This window comes from Meles meles, chromosome 1 (assembly GCF_922984935.1).
Source record: "Meles meles chromosome 1, mMelMel3.1 paternal haplotype, whole genome shotgun sequence".
In the NCBI taxonomy this organism is placed as follows: domain Eukaryota; kingdom Metazoa; phylum Chordata; class Mammalia; order Carnivora; family Mustelidae; genus Meles; species Meles meles.
The window spans coordinates 166245596-166266082 of record NC_060066.1 but is presented as its reverse complement, the minus strand read 5'-3'; the positions used below and the strand labels follow the sequence as shown (position 1 = coordinate 166266082).

General features: G+C 38.5%; 1 protein-coding gene across 6 annotated transcripts in view; it reads left to right on the top strand.

Annotated features, from left to right (window-relative positions):
• PATJ (PATJ crumbs cell polarity complex component) overlaps window positions 1-20487 on the top strand; it is a 366180-nt gene that overhangs the window by 124472 nt on the left and 221221 nt on the right. For all 6 annotated transcript variants that reach the window (XM_045999612.1, XM_045999585.1, XM_045999595.1 and 3 more), the window contains 2 exons: window positions 15127-15198; window positions 16632-16809. In XM_045999612.1, coding sequence (XP_045855568.1) covers window positions 15127-15198; window positions 16632-16809 — 250 coding nt within the window. The remainder of the gene's footprint in view (window positions 1-15126; window positions 15199-16631; window positions 16810-20487) is intronic.

Genomic DNA, 20487 nt, shown 5'->3' with positions numbered 1-20487 from the left:
TGAGGATTACAGAAGGGAGGGGGTGGGAGGATGGGGTGACCAGGTGGTGGGTATGAAAGAGGGCACGTGATGTGATGAGCGCTGGGTGTTACACGCAACTAATGAATTGTTGAACACTACATCAAAAACTAATGATGTACTGTGTGTTGAGTAACAGAACATAATAATAATTTAAAAACAGAAAAAATGTCTACTCAGATCTTCTGCCCATTTTTTTTTTTAAAGATTTTATTTATTTATTGGACAGACAGAGGTCACAAGCAGGCAGAGAGGCAGGCAGAGAGAGAGGAGGAAGCAGGCTCCCCGCTGAGCAGAGAGCCCGATGCGGGGGCTCGATCCCAGGACCCTCGGATCATCACCTGAGCTGAAGGCAGAGGCTTTAACCCACTGAGCCACCCAGGTGCCCCAGGATAATACAGACATTTTTATGGTAATAATTTTTCCAGTCCATGAGCATGGAATAGTTTTCCATTTGTTTTTGTCATCTTCAGTTTCTTTCATTAATATCTTGTCGTTTTCAACATGCGAATCTTTCATCTTGGTTATTTTTAGCTTTCTTATTCTTTTTGAAGGAATTGTAAATGGGATTGTTTTTTCTTAATTTCTCTTTTTGATACTTTGTATCAGTATAAAGAAACAACAGATTTTTACATGTTGATTTTGTATACTACTTTGCTGAATTTGTTTATTCTAATAGTTTTTGGATGGGTCTTTAGAGTTTTCTATGTATGATAAATATCATATTTTCTATATATAATAAATATCATATATCTAAGAAATATCTGCAAATAATGAGTTTTACTTCCTTTCCAATTTGGATGCCTTTAGTTTCTTTTTCTGGTTTAATTGCTCTGGCTAGGACTTCCAGTACTATGTTGAATAAAAATATTGAGAGTGGACATCCTTGTCTTGTTCTTGATCTTAAAGGAAGAGTGTTCACCTTTTCACTGTTGAGTCTGAACTTAGCTATGAGCTTGTCATATATGGCATTTATTATGTTGAAGTACCTTCCCTCTATACCTGCTTTGTTTAGAGTTTTATTATAAATGTATGTTGAATTTTGTCAAATGCTTTTTTCCACATCTACTGAGATAATCTTATGACTTTTATCCTTTATTTTGTTAACATAGTGTATCACATCCATTTGTGAAATGGTCAACCATACTTGCATCCCTGCAATCAGTCTCACTGGGTCATGGTGTATGATACTTTCAATGTATTATTGAATTTGGTTTGCTAATATTTTGTTGAGGATTTTTGCATCTTTGTTCATTGGGGTCGTGGCCTATAGTTTTCTTTTTTTGTGGTGTTTTCATCTGGTTTTGGTATTCTTTTTTTGTGGTGTTTTCATCTGGTTTTGGTATCAAGGTGATGCTAGTCTTAATGTTTTGAAGAGTTCACCTCCTTCTATTTTTTAGATGATTTTGAGAAGAATTGGTATTAAATTCTCTTTGACTGTTTGGTAGAATTCACCAGTAAAGCCATCTAGTTCTGGACTTTTATTGATTGGGAGGTTTTCAATTACTGATTCAGTCTCCTTGCTAGTAGTTGGTCTATTCAGATTTTCTATTTTACCAGATTCAGTCTTGAAAGATTGTATGTTTCTAGTAATTTATCTGTTTCTTCTAAGCTGTCCAATTTGTTGGCATATAATTCTTCATAGTTGTCTTTTACAATTCTTTATATATCAGTTGTAACATCTCTTTCATTTCTGATTTTATTTTGAGTCCTCTCTCTTTTTTTCTTGGTAAGTCTAGCTAAAGGTTTGCCAATTTTGTTTATTTTTCAGAGAATCAGCTTATGATTTCATTCGTCTTTTCTACTGTCATCTTATTATGTCATGTCATGTTATGTTGCATTATGTTACGTTACATTACGTTAGGTTAGGTTACGTTACATTATGTTACATTGTTTTCCAGAGTGAGAGAGCGCACAAGCAGGGGGAGTGGTAGGCAGATGCCGAAGGAGAGGGAAAAGCATGTTCCTCTCTGAGCAGAGAGTTTAACGTGGGGCTCGAGCCCAACACCCTGGGATCATGACCTGAGCTGAAGGCAGAGGCTTCACCAACTGAGCCATCCAGGCACCGCTCTGCTGTCATGTTAGTCTCTATTTCATTTATTTCTGCTATTCTCTTTGTTATTTTCTTCCTTCTACAAGCTTTGGGCTTTATTGGTTTTTCTAGTTCCTTGCTGTGTAAAGTTGTGTTGTTTGAGACTTGTTTCTTAAGGTAGGCATTTATTGCCATGAGCTTTCCTCTTAAAATTGCTTTTGCTGCATCATATAAAGTTTGGTATATTTTATTTACATTTTTACTTATCTTTAGATTTTTTTTTAAATTTCTCTTTGCATTTCTTCTTTGATCCATTGGTTGTTCAGTAGCATTTTGTTTAAGTGCCGCATATTTGTGAACTTTCTAGTGTTTTTCTAATAATTATTTTCTTGTTTTATACCATTGCAGCTAAAAAAGATGCTTTGATTAATTTCAGTCATCTTAAATTGATTAAGACTTATTTTGTGGCCTAACATATGATCTATCTTAAAAAATATTCCATGTGCACCTGAAGAATGGGTATTTTCTTGCTTTTGGATGGCATAGTCTGTATATGTCCGTTAAATCCATCTGGTCTAACATGTCCTTTAAGACTGATGTTTCCTTACTGATTTTCTGTTTAGGTAATCTATCCATTGATATAAGTGGGGAATTAAAGTACCTTACTATTATTGTATTGCACTATTTCTCCCTTTAGGTCTGTTAATATTTCCTTATTAGTATTTAAGTATTCCTATGGACTGATCTCTTTATCATGATATAACACCCTTCTTCTTCTTTGTCTGTTATTCTTTTTTTTTTTTTAAATTTTTTTTTTTAAGCATTTTACCTATTTATTTGACAGAGGGAGAAAGATCACAAGTAGGCAGAGAGGCAGACAGAGAGAGAGGGGGAAGCAGGCTCCCTGCCGAGCAGAGAGCCCGATGCGGGGCTTGATCCCAGAACTCTGGGACCATGACCTGAGCCAAAGGCAGAGGCTTAACCCACTGAGCCACCCAGGCGCCCCTGTCTGTTATTCTTTGTTTTAAAGTTTATGTTGTCTGATATAAGTATGGCTGCTCCAGCTTTCTTTTGGTTTCCATTTGCGTGGAATATCTTTTCCCATCCTTTCACTTTCAGTCTGTGTGTGCCCTTTTATCTGAAGTGTCTCTTACAGGCAGCATGTATTTGGATCTTGTTTTTTAATACATTCAGCCGCTCTATGTCTTTGGTTATAGATTTTAGTCCATTTATATTTAAAGTAATTATTGACATATGTCTATTGCCGTTTTGCTAATTGTTCTCTCTTTTTGTAGTTGAGTTTTTCTGTCCTTTCTTCTCTGACTTTCTTCCTTTGTGGTTTGATGACTTTCTTCAGTGGTATGCTTATGTTCTTTTATCTTTTGTGTATTTGCTATTGGTTTTGGTTTGTGGTTACCAGGAGACTTATATATAACAACTTACATCTATAATAGTCTACTTTAAGTTGATGATACCTTATATTTGATCCCATTCTAAAGCTCAACATTTTTACTCACCACCCCACACCGTGTTTTGGTTTTGATGTCATATTTCACATCTTTTCATCTTGTGTATCCTTTAACTAATTATTGTAATCATAGTTATTTTCACTGTTTTTTTAAACCCTTACACTAGCTTTTTAAATAATCCATGACCTTTACTATATATTTACTTTTCCAGTGACATTTCTTCTCTCACATGTGTTCTCTTTACTAATTAGCATCTTTCTTTTCAGCTTAAAGAACCTTTCTTGTAAGGCCATTTTAGTGGTGATGCCCTAATTTAACTTTTGTTTGTCTGAAAAATTCTTTATCTCTCCTTCAATTCTGAATCATAATTTTGCCACTTAGCATTTTTGTATTTTTGGTTTGACATTTTTTTCTTCTAGCACTTTGAATATATCATGCCATTCCCTCATGACCTGTAATGTTTGTGCTCCGATATCTGCTGGTAGTTTTGTGGGTTTTTTTTTTTAAGATTTTTTTAAAGGTTTATTTATTTATTTATTCATTCATCTTTAACTGTCTTTAACTTTTGGCATTTTTTTTTTAAGATTTTATTTATTTATTTGACACGGAGAGAGAAAGAACACAAGTAGGCAGAGAGGCAGGCAGAGAGAGAGGTGAAGCAGGCTCCCTGCCAGGCAGAGAGCCTGATGCAGGGCTCGATCTCAGGACCCTGAGATCATGACCTGAGCCGAAGGCAGAGGCTTAGCCCACTGAGCCACCCAGGCACCCCTAACTTTTGGCATTTTAATTCTAATGTGTCTTGGTGTGAATCTCTTTGGCTTCATCTTGTTTGGAACTCCGGGTTTACTGGAGCAGAATGACTGTTTCATTCCCCAAGTTAGGGAAGTTTTAGCCATTATTTCCTAATAAGATTTCTGCCTTTTCTGTCTCTCTTCCGGGAGCCCTATAAAAAGTCAATGTTAATTCGTTTGATGTTTTATAAATCCCTTAAGCTATTTTCACTTTTTTTATTCGTTTTTCCTTTTGCTTCTTTGATTGGGTGAGATCTTTGTCTTTGAGTTGCCTCATCTGATTCATCTAGTCATCTGTTGAAGCCTTCTAGTGTATTTTTCGGTTCAGTTATTGCATTCGTCAGCTGTGTGACTTCTGTTTGGTACTTTCTTGTATTTTCCATGTCTCTGTTGAAGTTTTAACTGTTTTCATCCATTCTTTTTTTTTTTTTTTCAAATTCAGTGATTATCTTTATATCCATAACTTTGGACTCTTTATCAGATAAATTGCTTATCTCCATTTCATTAAGGTATTCTTCTGAGGTTATTTCTTGTTCTTTCATTTGGAACATTCCTCTCTTCATGTTGCTTGACTTTCTGTGCTGGTTGTTACACAGTTGATGAAACCGCCACCTCTCCCATTCTCAAAGGAATGGCCTCATGTAGATGAAAATTTTCATTCAGGCCTTGCCACAGCTCTTGTTTCCCAAACCTCTATGCTTGTCTGAGCAGCCTATTGTATTTTTCCTTTCTTTTTTCTTTTTTCAAAAGATTTCATTTATTATTGACAGAGAAAGAGAGGGACAGTGAGAGAGGGAACACAAGCAGGGGGAGTGAGAGAGGCAGAAGCAGGCTTCCTGCTGAGCAGGGAGCCCATGTGATACAGGACTCTATCCCCCTCGATCCCAGGACCATAGGGTCATGACCTGAGCTGAAGGCAGATGCTTAATGACTGAGCCACCCAGGCACCCCAGCGTATTGTATTTTTAATGGCTCCTGGTAGTTGAGGAAGTGCCAGTACCTGTCAGTGTCCAGAAAGGGGGATATTCAGGTTGATTGAAAGCCAGACCCTCAGGCAGTAGCTTTAGAAGCATGCAAATATGTATAACCCTGCGGGGCCACATGTGTAAGCCCCACTGGCCACCAGACAGGAAATCTAGAGGTGTGTGTTGGGTGGCAAAAACAAAACTTGGGACTCCAGAGGAGGGTATAGTAAGTTCCTTGTGAAGAGATAGCAGTGAGCTAGAGCAAAGCAGGAGAACGCCAGGTGGTGTTCACAACCCACACTCCTTCAGAGCAGCACAGTAGGTCGCCGAATGTGTGCCACACCTAAAATCTGCCCCTCAGTCTGAAGCTCCAGAATAAGCAAAGTGACCTTTTTCACAGGAAGGCAGGGGCATGTGCCACAGTCTGTTGTCTTTGAATTGCCCTGGTGGTCGTAGCCTGCCAAGAATCATCTTCTGATTGCCATAGTCCTGTGGGATCCAGGAATGCAAGACCCTTCATCCACCAGAGCCAGGCAGTCACGGGCTGTCCCTTGGGTGTCAGCTGCAAAAACTTGGCACCAGACTCATGGAAAGCTCTCCTCCAGGAGCCAGTGGCACTCCTGGAGTGTGGCAGAGGGTGAGCCCCGATGAGAGCACTTGCCCTTCCAAGGTCTCTGGAAAGGATCAGTGAGCCTCAAGATGCATGCTTATTTAGAACCCTACCTCTCAGGCCACAGCCCTAGTGATTAATAGGCTCTTTCATGAAAAGACCAAGCTCCTGGGTCTGTTGCCTCTTGCTATGCTCCAGGGGTGGTAGCTGTTGAAGAATTCTTTGTCCAGTGGTTACAACTTAGTGGGACTCATGAATGTAAGACTAACTGGCCCCAAGAATCAGGCAGTGGAGAGGTGTCCCCTCTACAGCAGTCACAAATATTGAGGCATCAGATTAGGGGTGTGAGCTCCTTTTGGGTGACACTGATTACTATAATCCTGTGTGACCAGGAACATGAGCTCCTCTGGCTTCTAAAGTAGGTGATCAAGAAGACTGATAGTAAGAGGTCAGATGCTCCTTGGAAGTGGTGATCTCTGGGAAGGTGCCTCTGGGCATGCAGGGTATGGTAACTCTGGAGGAAGTCCAAGTGATTTTGTTCCAGGTATCCTCCTTTCCTTTTTTTTTTTTTTTTTTTTTTTTTGGTTAAGATTTTTATTTATTTATTTGTCAGAGAGAGAGTGTGCACAAGCAGAGGGAGAAACAGATTCCCTACTGAGCAGGGAGCCTGATGCAGGACTAGATCCCAGGACCCTGGGGTCATGACCTGAGCTAAAAGTAGCCACTTAACTGACTGAGTCACTCAGGTGTCTCTCCTTCTTCCTTGTAAGTTAGCATGAGGTTCTGTCTTCAGAATCTACCTGTCTTTAGTCTTTTTTCTGACTCATTTCCATCATCAGCTTCTGCCAAAAGACATAAATGGGTGCCCATAATGGGGAACATGCACATTTCTCAGACTAATAGCAGATCTGTAGTATAGATATATGATAGGTACTGTTCAAACATTTCCTGTTATCTATAGCTACGTGACCCTCAGAAGGTTTCCCTGGTGTCTGTATTTCCTCACTTACAAAGTGGGTGTTCTTTGAGTTAAGGAAGTGTACATGTAGAGGACTTCATATAATGCGTTGAGCAGTGCTTAATGAAAGGTTGGCAATGATACTAGATGACAGGGATAGACTTATGGGCTCAGGTGTTTTTAGGACAGTGTTCTTTGTTGCTGAGTTTATTAAAACACGGAAGGAGGTTGTAGTTCGTGGGTGTGTGTGTGTGTGTGTGTGTGTGTGTGTGTAATGAGTAGGATCAACTCATAGTAAAGAAAACAAGGTGTCAGAGCTTAAAGTCTGGGAGGATCAACTTGAGATGAAAGACTTGTATTTAAAATTGAAAAAAATCATGGGGGCGCCTGGGTGGCTCAGTGGATTAAGCCGCTGCCTTCGGCTCAGGTCATGATCTCAGGGTCCTGGGATCGAGCCCCACGTCGGGCTCTCTGCCCCACGTTCCTCCTCTCTCTCTGCCTGCCTCTCTGCCTACTTGTGATCTCTCTCTCTATCAAATTAATAAATAAAATCTTTAAAAAAAAAAAAGAAAAAATCATGATATAGGTATACTAGTATGCAAATGAAAATAAACATATAGGTATACTTGTATGCAAATGAAAATAAACATTTTGTTATGAATAAGACAGGTGAAATAGGAGGTAAGGTGTCATAGTTGGGGAAAGGATTAAATGAATTAATGTTAAATTTTGAGCCCCAGTACAGTGCCTGGCATTTAATGCCTTCAAAGGCAGTGGTGGCTATCTAATAGATACACCTTTGAGGTGAACTGCCAAATACTATGTGTAGATTCAGAACATTAGTAGGAGGCTGAGGATTAGGGGAGAATAAATATGTACATTTGAGCTAAGATTACCCTGGAATGTTTGAGTTGATTTCTAGTATAATGCCGTTGGAGCTGTTGCCTACTCTGCAGGCGAAGACAAATGTGAAAAATTAGACAAGAGATACATAGAGCATTACACTAATGTGTTTGAAAATATAATTAGATCTTTATTTACTAATTCAGGCTCTACAGAAGGCCAAATGAGAAGTAAATTTGATGTAAGAAAGCAACTTACCCATTATGGCTTGAGTTTTTTTTTTCCTTTTTCTTTTTCTTTGAAGATTGTATTTATTAATTTGACAGAGAGAGACAGCAAGAGAGGGAATACAAGCAGGGGGAGTGGGAGAGGGAGAAGCAGGCTTCACACAGAGCTGGGAGCCAGGCACAGGGCTGGATCCCAGGACCCTGGGATCATGACCTGAGCGGAAGTCAGACACTAATGACTGAGCCACCCAGGCACCCCTGGAGTTTTTGTTTCTTAACAAAACTCTTAAACACAATTTTACATATTTATATAAAATGCACACATTTTAAGGGACGGTTTGTTTAATTTTGATAAATTCCTGTTATCCATAGCCTGATTAAGATATTATGTTCATCAGTCCTTTGGCAGTATCCTGCCCCGAGCAACTACTAATACGACTTCTAACACCATAAAGTATTTCTCCCATTCTAGAACTCATGTAAATGTTACCATATAATAGGTACTTTTCTGTGTCTGGCTTCCTTCCTTCAGCACAGTCTGTGTCCTTCTAAACTTTAATGTAAGGGAATGCCTAATTATGTGTACTGGTGTTGGATAATAATTTGCTTTGCAACTTCAAAATCACAGTGTATAAGTAACCCTCCTAGTCTGAAAAACACTAGTGCCTATTGTCCCTATTCCCTGTGGTGTGTCATGCAAAATTACTGTATAGGATCTGTATTTAAAGAGAAAAAAGAAGGGGCACCTGGGTGGCTCAGTTGTTAAGCGTCTGCCTTCAGCTCTGGTCATGATATTGGGGTCTGGGATAGAGCCCTGCATTGGGCTCAGTGGGAAGCCTGCCTCCCCTTTTCCCAATCCCCCTGCTCGTGTTCCCTCTCGCTGTTTCTTTCTTTGTCAAATAAATAAATAAAATCTTTTTTAAAAATTTAAAAAATTTTTAAAAAAAGAGGAAAAAGAAATCTAGAGATAGTTCAGTCACAACCAAAACTCATACTGCTTGCATCATTTAGAAAAGTGCTGAGTTTACTTGACTTTCATTTTGGCTCAGTACTTAGTATTTAGAAATTTTATATGAAAAAAGGTATATTGGAAAGAAAAGGTCTGATTCATCTCATTTTTGTATGATGCTGAAAATTTGATTTGCAAAGATATTGTGTATCAGATCAAATCTTACATTAATACCCATTTGTTCATTAATGGGGTGGTCCACCTTTCCTCCCAGTTATGTAAAAACTGGTAACTTCGGGGGCACCTGGGTGGCTCAGTGGGTTGGAGCCTCTTCCTTCGGCTTGGGTCATGATCCCAGGGTCCTGGGATCGAGCCCCACGTTGGGCTGTCTACTCAGCGGGGAGCTTGCTCCCCCCCCTCGCCTGCCTCTCTGCCTACTTGTGATTTCTGTTTGTCAAGTAAATAAATAAAATCTTTAAAAAAAAAATGGTAACTTCGGCACTGTTTCTATTGGATGGTTAATTCCTCTGGTGGAAAATTGGTTCTAAAACTCTGGATAATAGGGGCGCCTGGGTGGCTCAGTGGGTTTAAGCCTCTGCCTTCCACTCAGGTCATGATATTAGGGTCCTGGGATCCAACCCTGCATCGGGCTCGCTGCTCATTGGGGAGCCTGCTCCCCACCCCCGCCTGCCTCTCTGCCTACTTGTGATCTCTCTCACTCTGTCAAATAAATAAAGAAAATCTTAAAAAAAAATGTATACCCAGCCTTTCATCGAGGCATCTATTACGTTCTAGGAATTAAAAAAAAAACAAAAACAAAAGGAAACTCTGGATAACAGTGTGAGAAGTAAATTTCATTTATTTTAACATGAGATTCTAACGGATTGAGCTATTGACCATATTTAATCAGTATAAATTATAAAATTTAGGTCAAAATCCTTTGCTAAAGTTTTAAGTGTGTTTGTGTAAATTTAGATCTTACTGTGTGCAATAAAAATACTTTACCTTCTCAGTTAAATTTTAATTTGAGTTAAAAAGTTGCATTCATACCCAACTTTTCTATCAACATGGACTAGACTGGAGGAAATTTTGCTGAATGAAGTAAGTCAAGCGGAGAGAGTCAATTATCATACGGTTTCACTTACTTGTGGAGCACAAGGAATAACATGGAGGACATTAGGAGAAGGAAAGGAAAAGTGGATTGGGAGAAATCAGAGGGGGAGATGAACCATGAGAGACTGTGGACTCAGAGACAAATTGAAGGTTTTGGAGAAGAGGGTGTGGGGGTTTGGGTGAGCCTGGTGGTGGGTATTAAGGAGGACACATGTTACATGGAACACTGGGTGTGGTGCATAAACAATGAATGTTGGAACACTGAAAAAATAAAATTAAATTTAAAAAATAAATATTTATTTTTTAATTTTAATTAAATAAATTTAATTTAATTTAATTAAATAAATTTTAATTAAATAAATATTATTTATTTAAAAAATAAATAAGTAATTTCAAAAAATCAAAAATAAGTAAATAAATAAATAGTTGCATTCATTCACATGAATGAATGAATGAAAGTTTGTATAGTTGCTCATCCCCTGGGATGGTATTTCCCAAACAAATCAGACTATCTGGATAAGCTTTTGAAAAATGTTTTTGTTTGTTTGTTTGTTTTTTATTTATTTTGTTTGTTTGTTGTTGTTTAAAGATACTATTTTTAAGTAATCTCCACAACCAACATGGGGCTTGAACTCACAGCCCTGAGATCCAAAGTTTCTTGCTACCCTGACTAAGCCAGCCAGGGACCCCTAAGCTTTTGCAAGTTTTCTCTCTGTCTAGGTATGAAATAATATGAATAAAATATGGGTAAACTTCCTAAAGAAATATAATATGCTTTGAAAAAATCAGGGAGTTTCTTCCAACAGAATAATCCTTTTGTTACAATATCAAAACTAAAATTTTGCATCTTCTAGACAGTATTTTCTTTCTCCCTTTAGTTGTATGTGAAAGCCAGCTGTTCTGAAAATTTTTGGTTTTCCTTTTATTTTAAAAAAGATTTTATTTATTTATTTGACAGACAGAGATCACAAATAGGCAGAGAGGCAGGCAGAGATGGGGGGAGAGCAGGCTTCCTGCTGAGCAGAGCGCCTGATGTGGGACTTGATCCCAGGACCCGGAGATCATGACCTGAGCCAGAGGCAGAGGCCACCCAGGTGCCCTGGTTTTCCTTTTTTTAAATGGAGAAACTAACAGTCCACACTAATGTTAAAACTTGGTTTCCATTTTATTTTAGGTTTCTAAAAATTGAATAATAGTAGTATACATGTACAATAGTAAAAATACCTATGTGGGTTTTTTTTTTTTCTTAATGCCTCTTCTGAACTATTTTACTCACACTTTTGATGCCAAATGTGTGAGTTTTCCCCTCTGCCCAACTACTGATTCTCTGGACAGTAACTGGTATCTTAAAATTCAATTCCATTCTGACACTAGCTACTCAAGAGTTAGCGCTGATCGCACAGGCTAAGGGCTTAGTGCCACAAGACTGTCCTGACTTCAGATGCCCGTCATAAGTCCCATGTTGCCAGCAGTACTTCTGACAAACCAGCTATGAATTAGGAGTTCCCATGATCCCTTTCTCAAGTTTGATGATTTGCTAGGATGGCTCAGAGAACTTAGGAAAGTGCTTTACTTCCTCTTACTGGTTTATTATGAAAGATACAACTGAGAAGTAGCCAAAGGGAGGAGATGCATAGGGCAAGGTATGGAGGGGAGGGGGCTGTGGAGGAGGCACAGAGCTTCCATGCCTTTCCTGAGTGCAACCCCTTCCCACCCAGTACATCAATACCTTGATGTATATGACAACTGAAAGTTCTCTGAGCCCTGTGATAGGGGTTTTTATGGAAGTTCTATTACCTGAGCATGATTGATTTTGTCATTGGCCATTGATGATTGAACTCCATCTCTAGCTCCTCTCCTCTTCCTAGGGGACGGTGGGACTGAAGGTACTCACTAATCATACAGTTGTTTTTCTGGCCACCAGACCCCATCCTGAGGCCTAAGTAAGGGTCTCACCAAACGTTACCTTAACATAATAAACGCAGGTATGGTTGAAAAGGGTTTGTTAAAAATAACAAAAGATGATCCTGTCACCTCTGTCACTTGAGAAATTTAAGGGTTTTAGAAGCTCAGTATCTAGAACCAGGGACAGAAACCAAATATTTACTTCTTATTGTCACACCTACTATGATTTGGGATATAGGATAGTAGAAAATGGAGAGGAGGAGGGTTTCAGTGTTGGTTTGATTTTCAGGTTTTTAATTATAGTCTTCAGTTAATATTTATCTAAAGTGGAATTCTAAAATATAGCAGAGTGGGCTGCTTGGGTGGTTCAGTAGATTAAGCGGCTGCTTCTTGCTTTTGTGGGATTGAGCCCCGCACACTCAGTGTGGAGTCTCCTTGAGGGTTCTCTCCCCCTTTCCTTCTACCCTACCCCAGACACGCATGTGCTCTCACTTTCTCTTTAAAATTTAAAAAAACTAAAAAATTTAAAAAAATATATAACAGAGCATGAAGATATTCACTGCAGTAATGTCCATATTCCAAAAAACAAGATATAGTGTCAATGTATCATATTTGAGACAGCAGATAAATTATGTCAATAGCATGGGCTATTAAGATGTTCTTAATTAAAAAATGATTATAGGGACGCCTGGGTGGCTCAGTTGGTTAAGCGGCTGCCTTCGGCTCAGGTCATGATCCCAGCGTCCTGGGATCGAGTCCCACATCAGGCTCCTTACTCAGCAGGGAGCCTGCTTCTCCCTCTGCCTCTGCCTGCCACTCTGTCTGCCTGTGCTTGCTCGCTCTCTCTCCCTCTCCCTCTCTGACAAATAAATAAATAAAATCTTAAAAAAAATAAAAAATAAAAAAATGATTATAATACATGGGGAAATTTTTGATAGAAATTCAAATAAAATTATAAAGGAAATGAACATTAAGCCTCAGTTAAATGTCAGTCATATATCATTTAATCCTTACTGTTACACACGGTAATCAAATACGAAAGTTTCTGCTGTTAACAACCATCCGAGAAACATATATGCACATGTGCAAAGAATAACGTAATGTGATGAAATGAAAACTTTGCTTAAGTTGGTAGAATCATGGGTATCATTTAGGGATTGCATTCCACTACTTATAAACAAACACCCACTTAGTGTCACTTAACCAAACAGGGCCTTAATTTTTTTCCTGTAAAAACCCCTGAAGAAGGTGATCTGTCAAGGTCTTAAACACCTTCTTCCTTTCTGCTCTGCTGTTCTTAATGTATTGCTTTAGTCATTGCCTCTTCATGATTTTAAAATGGATCCTTCACCACCAGTGGCCTCTCTGCCTTCTTGGCAGGAAGAAAGGGAAGGTCCTACGAAAGGCTCCTCTCCTCTCCAAAAATAAGTCTTTTCTGGAAATCTCTAGGGACTTTTACTTTGATTTCAGACCTGTAGCACCCAGTCACCATTAGCTGACACAGGAAGTTCAGAAAATGTATCTCTTTTTTTTTTTTTTTTTTTTAGAAAATGTATCTCTTTAAAGCTGGGCATTGTGCCACCTGCAATAAAAGAGAGATTATGTTGGTGAGGAAAGAGGGAGAGGACATCAGATAAGTAATTGGCAAGTATCAGCCAAGCTCTTTTTCCTTGAATATTGTGATGCTCTTAATTATAAAAAATACCCTGGCTGAGGCAAGACAACCATCTGGTAGTGGGTGAGATGTTAATGACCCCTAACGATCCCAACTTTTTTTTTTTTTTTAAGATTCTATTTATTTGAGAGAGAAAGAGCAAGCACGAGGGGCAGAGGGAGAGAGGAAGAAACAGACTCTCTACACGGGTCTTGTCCAACATGGGGCTTGATCCTAGGACCCTAACTAAGATCATGACCTGAGCCGAAGGCAGATGCTTAACCGACTGAACCACCCAGGAGCCCCATGATCCCAGTTTCTTAACTGATTTTTAGATTGTCTAGATCCTTTCAGTTTTCTCTTTCTCACTCAGCCGTAAACCATTGTATCCTAGAAAGTCTGTCTGTAGAAGTAAGTAAGTGGAGTTTTGTTACTTTTTATGGAACATATTTGAGAGTTCAGAGAAAAATGTAGCATAGAAACTGAGCGTTGCAACTAAGATTCGGATACTGTGAAGAGGTTGTGTAGGAGCCTTCTGTGAGCCTCAGTTCCTCGTGTGGAAAGTATAGTAGTATGACCTGCAGTACTTGTAGGTCACGAAGTTTAAGCATAAAACACATTAAAAGTTATTTGGTTGGTTTGTCAGAGAGAAGGGTCTGGGTCTTGGATGGGAGGTGGGGATCCCCCAGTCTGCAAACAGTATCCAGAGTGGCCAAGCTGCTGTGGCAAGTGGAGGGTTTTTGTGAACATGAAATGGAATAGGTATTGCCTGCATTTTTGTGTGGAGTAATACAATTTACACTATCAGACCTATTATGTCATGTGGTGGTCCAGAGTCACAAACCCATTTCATGGTGCAGGTTAGACCGGCGCTTAGGACTCCTGACTCCTTCTCTGGATAACGTATAATAATGTATCTATGCTATGTGATAGCATTACCATTGTAGTTCTTCTGTATTCAACATGTTATGTTGTGATTTCCACACTAACACAATTTGATGGGTGAAAGTGTGGCGGTAGCTGGGAGGATCGAATGAAATCTAACATAAGTCAATCTCTCTGCAAACTGCAGAGTGACAGATTATGACACAAAGCATTCATGGGGTACAAAGGACAGGGAATTATTTAGGGCCATGGTGACAGATCTAGAAAGAGGGATTATGCTTACCAACTGTTTAGACATTTCAGCTACTGATGTTGGTTTATGCTGGAGTGTTCTCTTTGCTCAACCAGTACCAAGTTTTAAGGAATATGTTTCCTAATATTTATATATTATATATTGATAGAGAAATAAATGTGAAATTGTACAAAGCAAACACAGGTTTTTAGAAAATAGCATCTGGAGTATCACCAATAAAAGCGTTGATAATAGTTATGATTTTCTGGTGGGGGGGGATATTTATTGGGTTGAACATTAAAGCAATGTTCCAGTTGATGTATGTATTTTATTGATGTAAATATTTTAAAAGCTTAAAAATCGAGACCTATTTAACTACATATAGATTGTTTAATGTCAAAACTTTCTAGAAACCTTTAATACAACACTGTGTTTTACAAATTCTGTGTGTATTTTTTCCTTTCTCTCCCCTCAGTGAGTTACCTGAGAGAGAAGAAGGTGAAGGAGAGGAAACGCCAAACTTTAGCCACTGGGGTCCACCAAGAATGTATGTCGATGACGTTACTGGCTTTCTCAGTAGGAGAACACAATTAAGTAGTTGCTCTGTAATTTGATAGTGTCATTGGGATATGCACTATGGAGAAATTGCCATCATTCACATGGAGGCTGGCCTGAATTTTAGTTTCATTTTGTCTCATGTAGAGATTTTTAGCCGAGCAAAATGACTATAATCAACATTACATGGAAAGGGTTTCTTTTTTTTTTTAAGATTTTATTTATTTATTTGATAGAGAGATCCTAAGTAGGCAGAGAGGCAGGCAGAGAGAGAGAGAGGAGGAAGCAGGCTCCCTGCTGAGCAGAGCCCAATGCAGGACTCGATCCCAGGACCCTGAGATCACGACCTGAGCTGAAGGCAAAGGCTTAAACCACTGAGCCACCCAGGCACTCCTACATGGAGAGTTTTTATCATACTTTTTCAGAAAAAGTAATTGACAAATGTCCATGTATGATAGTAACCATCACTATTGCATCACTGCCTTAAATGCAGTAAAACGTCTTCCCTTTTTTTCATTTTAAATACACAGCAACCGTAGTTGAGGCTTCTAGTGTGTATTCATTTATCTTTAGCCTCCTCCTCTTGTGTTCATGCAAGTCTGTGCCTTGCTTGAGCTAACAGAATATAAAAGTCTTCCTTTAGCTGTTCTTCCTATTCTTCATGCATTATTAATTCCACAGGACCCACATGATCTTTTCTCTTCTTGCATTTCTAAGTTTTGTCTTAAAAACTCGTAGGAGCTGTTTTCTGAGCTACTTTTATTTCAGTTAATCATTGGCCACATCTGTGCCATTTGAGCAAAATTCATAACCATTTGAAGGGCAAGTTTTATTCCATACTTTATTTTTAAAAGTGATGTGGAGATAGGAAGAAAAGAGAATCTGCCGTCTTTCAGAGCAAAATCTGTCCCCAGCTTCAAGAACCACAGGTGAAACCTGCTGACTGGAAAAAGCGGCTTGGGCAACAAGCCTTTTAGTGACAAATTTATTTTATTGTGCTAGTTTGTGGTTTTTGGCCAAAATGATACATGTGACTTTCTTTTCTTTTTTCTCCCCATCCATTTGTTATTTCCTTAATCTGTTCTTTGCTGATGTTATGGATGTGGATTAAAAGAACTAATTATAGAAAATATATATATATATGTATATATAGATGGGAACATTAAGGCCTAGCCAAATCTCTGAATATTAAGAGGTGTATTTATTGTTTTAGAAATCTTTTTCCAAATTCAAGCTTTCATATGTGCCATGAATTATTGATAATGTCCTATAATTTTGGAACTGGCTACAGTTTTGATAACATTTGTAAAAATATATTCATAGAAAATATGAGTCGCAAGGATATGGTCCAAATCGAATGCTTACAGTGATAGCCCAACAAATTATATTAGCTTATTCATAAGTGAATTTATTTTCTTTTTACAGTGTTGAGATATTTAGAGAACCCAATGTGTCTCTTGGTATTAGTATTGTTGGTGGACAAACGGTTATAAAACGCCTGAAGAATGGAGAGGAACTGAAAGGTATATTTATCAAACAAGTTTTAGAAGACAGTCCAGCGGGAAAAACAAATGCTCTTAAAACAGGAGATAAAATACTCGAGGTAAGTGCTGTTAAAATTCCGTTTGTGTTTGAAACTTACTCTAAGACAGTATTCATTTAACCAGAAGTCCTTCCTTCATTTGTCAGGGTATATGTGGATACGATTGGTATATTTGCTTCCGGAGCCCTAGTTTGTATGTTGTTTGTATAATTTTATGAGATTCTAAAGTTGGGGTGGCAGCATACAGCATATACAAAGGATCAGCTGAGCCAAAATACAGTTTTACCGTTTAACAGAATGAGGCCGCCAGTGAGGCTTGTGCTTCTCCCACAGCCTTCCACAAATGCTAATTTTTTTCCATCATTTAAAAAATATCTAATATTCTTCTTTTAACCCACTGAGCCACCCAGGCGCCCCCTAATATTCTTCTTTTAAACTGGAGTATAGTTGACACACAATGTTACATTAACTTGCAGTCATACTAGGTATACAACATAGTGATTCAACAATTCTGTACGTTACCCAGTGCTCCCAGTGCTCCCAGTGCCCCAGGGCTCCCAGTGCTCGCTGCAAGTGTGGTTAGCATCTGTTACCATCAACACTGTTAAAATAGTACTGACTATATTCTCTATAACAAGCTCTACATTTTTAAACGATGTGTCAATAGGATAGCCATGCTCATCTTCCCAGACTCCATTGGAGGAAGGGGTGAATCCATTGTTCACCTGTGGTAGGCCTTGCAGAGCAGAGTTTAGGGCACATCAAGGCACTGACAATGTCCTGAGGTCTGAGTCTCCTGCATTTCTTGGCACTGGCTTTATTGGATGACATCATATTAATAAATATCTTCGGCCCCAGAATCTGTGGGTTCTTGATACACGCTTTATGACGCTAAGCTTCAGCTGTGGTGTTTTAGTTCTGGTAGAGTGAAAAGAGCCCTGGTTGAAGTCTTGATTGTCCTGTTTATTTTGTGTCTGTTCTTGGACATATTGTTAGACCCACCTTATTCTCAGTTTCAAAATAAAATGGAAATGAGAATTTAAAACCCAGAGCATCACTCTGAGGATTAAAGCAAAGAACTGTGTAAAAGTGCTCTGTATATACAGATACTAGGTTATATTCGTGTTTTTTAAATCAAAAAGATTTCAGACACACAGGGATATGGCAATGAAGAAAATGAACACAATTCCTACTCTTAGGGGATTTCCGTGGTAGTGGGGAAGATAGATAATACATAAGTAATATGTGGAGTGCTGGATTATAGCAGATAGCAGAAAGAGGAGGAAGGAAGGGCAGTGGAGGTGGTGATGACAACTGATAGATTGGTTATGGAAATGAGAGTGAGCAAGAGAGTGGGAAGAGAAAAAGTCCGAGAGGTAATGTGAAGCCACATCACAGAGGGCTTGGAGGGTTGCCTTCTCTGAACGCAGTGAGAGTCCATTAGAGAATTACAAGTGCATACGTATTTTAAAAGGATTACTCTGGCTTCTGGGGCAGGTGCGGTTTCCTTTATTTAGAATTTGCATGGCACATTGTTTTTTTTCATCCCTTCACTTTCACCCTTACAATTTTGTTTTAGGTGTATATTTTGTAAGCAGCCTATCACTGAATTTTGCTTTATTTAAATCTACCTTGATAATCTTCATCTAATAAGTGACACTGATTCTTTTTTTTTATTACTGATATATTTGAACTTAATTTTTAAATATATATTTTGTGTTTTGTTTGGTCTTTTTCTTCCCCTTAACTTTCTATCGTGAAACAGAATCATAGGAAATTGTAAAGAAATGCGTAAGGAAGGCCCAGGTACACTTGCGTCCCTCAGCCTCCACCAGTGTTCATGTGTGACACAGCTGTAGTACAATAACAAAACTGAAATGCTGACATTGGCACTATTGGCACAATTCATAGACCTTTTTTCGATTTCACCAGTAATACATGCGCTCATGTATAACTGTGTGTGTTTTTGTAGCTCTCCACTGTTTGATCACGTGTGTAGCCTTGCATAACCACCGCACAGTCAAAACTCCACTAGATCTCCACAAGATTCCCCTGTGTCCTCCCGTGCAGCCTCTTCCCCTGACATATCCCACCATACCCAACCTCTGGCAACCACTAATCTGTTTGTCCATGGCTGTAATTATGTTATTCCACAGTTGTCACATAAGTGGAATTATATATTCTGCATCTTTTTGAGATTGGCCTTTTTCACTCAGCATAATCTCACTGAAGTTCATTTAATTTGTTGTGTCCATCAATAGTTCATTCCCTTTTATTGTGACTGAATAGTATTCCATGGTGTGGAAGAGGTACCAGAATTTAACCATTCGCTCACTGGAAGACAATGGGTTGGGGTGCCTGGGTGACGGCTATTGGTTTGGCTCAGGTCATGATCTCAGGGTTGTACAATCACCCTGCATTGGGCTCCATGCTCAGCAGGGAGTCTACTTGGGACTTTATCTTTCCTGTGCCTCTGTCCCTCCACTGCGTGCACCAGCTCAGCTCTCTCTGTTTCAAATAAATAAATCTTCAATCTGTATCTATAAATAAATAATCCTGTGCCCCTATCTCCCCACTGCATGCGCTTGCACGTGCTGGCTCTCTCTCTCTCTCTTTCAAGTAAATAAATCTTAAATCTACATAAATAAATAACATGTAATATTTAATATAATATATATTTAAGAAAGACACCTGGGTTGTTTCCAGCTCTTGGCTATTATGACTAAAACTTCTATAACTTCTGTGAACATTTGTATACAAGTTTCTAAGTGAAAATAAGCCTTCATTTGTCTGAAGTAGATGCCCCAAAATACAATTACTGGTTGTATGGTAAGTCCATTTTTAGTTTTGAAGGGAACTGTTTTCCAGAGTGGCTGTACTATTTTACATTCCCACCAGCAATGTGTGAGTGATCCGGTTTCTCCACATTCTCACCAACATTTGGTGTCGTCATTTTTTGGACATTCTCCTAGGTAGATAGTGATCTCTTGTTTTGAGTTTCCCTAATGGCTAATGATAAAGAACTTTCCATGCCATCTGTACATGTCCTCTTTAGTGAAATGTTTGTGCATGTCTTTTGCCTATTTTCCGATTGTATTGTTGATTGTTTTATCTTTTTAAATTATATGTTTTCTCCCTAACTTTTCTGTGCTGTGAGTTGAGTACAAAGTATTCTCTTACTAATCCATCACTTTTATATACTAGTAAGAACCCACTGCTTTGTCCCAGATTTAATCTTTTTTTTTTTTTTTGGATTTAATCATTTCTTTAAACGAACAGCATATTTGAAATGTTAACACTTTTTTATTTTATCAACCATGCTGAGTCATTTTGTTTACTTTTTTCCTGTGAAAAGCATCACTTACTTGTTTTAACTAAAGCTTAATAATCATTTATCTCTGCCTTGAAATAGTTGCATAAAGGAGCTAGGTCTTTAGAAAGAATAATTTGTTGACCTGGGAGGTTAGCAGTCAATTTAAGTTTGAGAAATGGGTCTTACCTATGTGAATGGACACACTTCTGGGTTATATATTTAAAGCTGAAAAAAATTTAAGATTATGTTTCTGTGATAATATAGCAGAATTCCATTTTTTCTCCTAACTTCCCAACTTCAGTGATTCCCATTTAACCCTCTGGAAATCTAGAGGATGAAATGGTTCTTCTATAGCTTCTACTTCTCTTACTATTGAATGTTTTGGGGATTAGGTCATTCATAAACTTCATGAGATTGTTGTGATA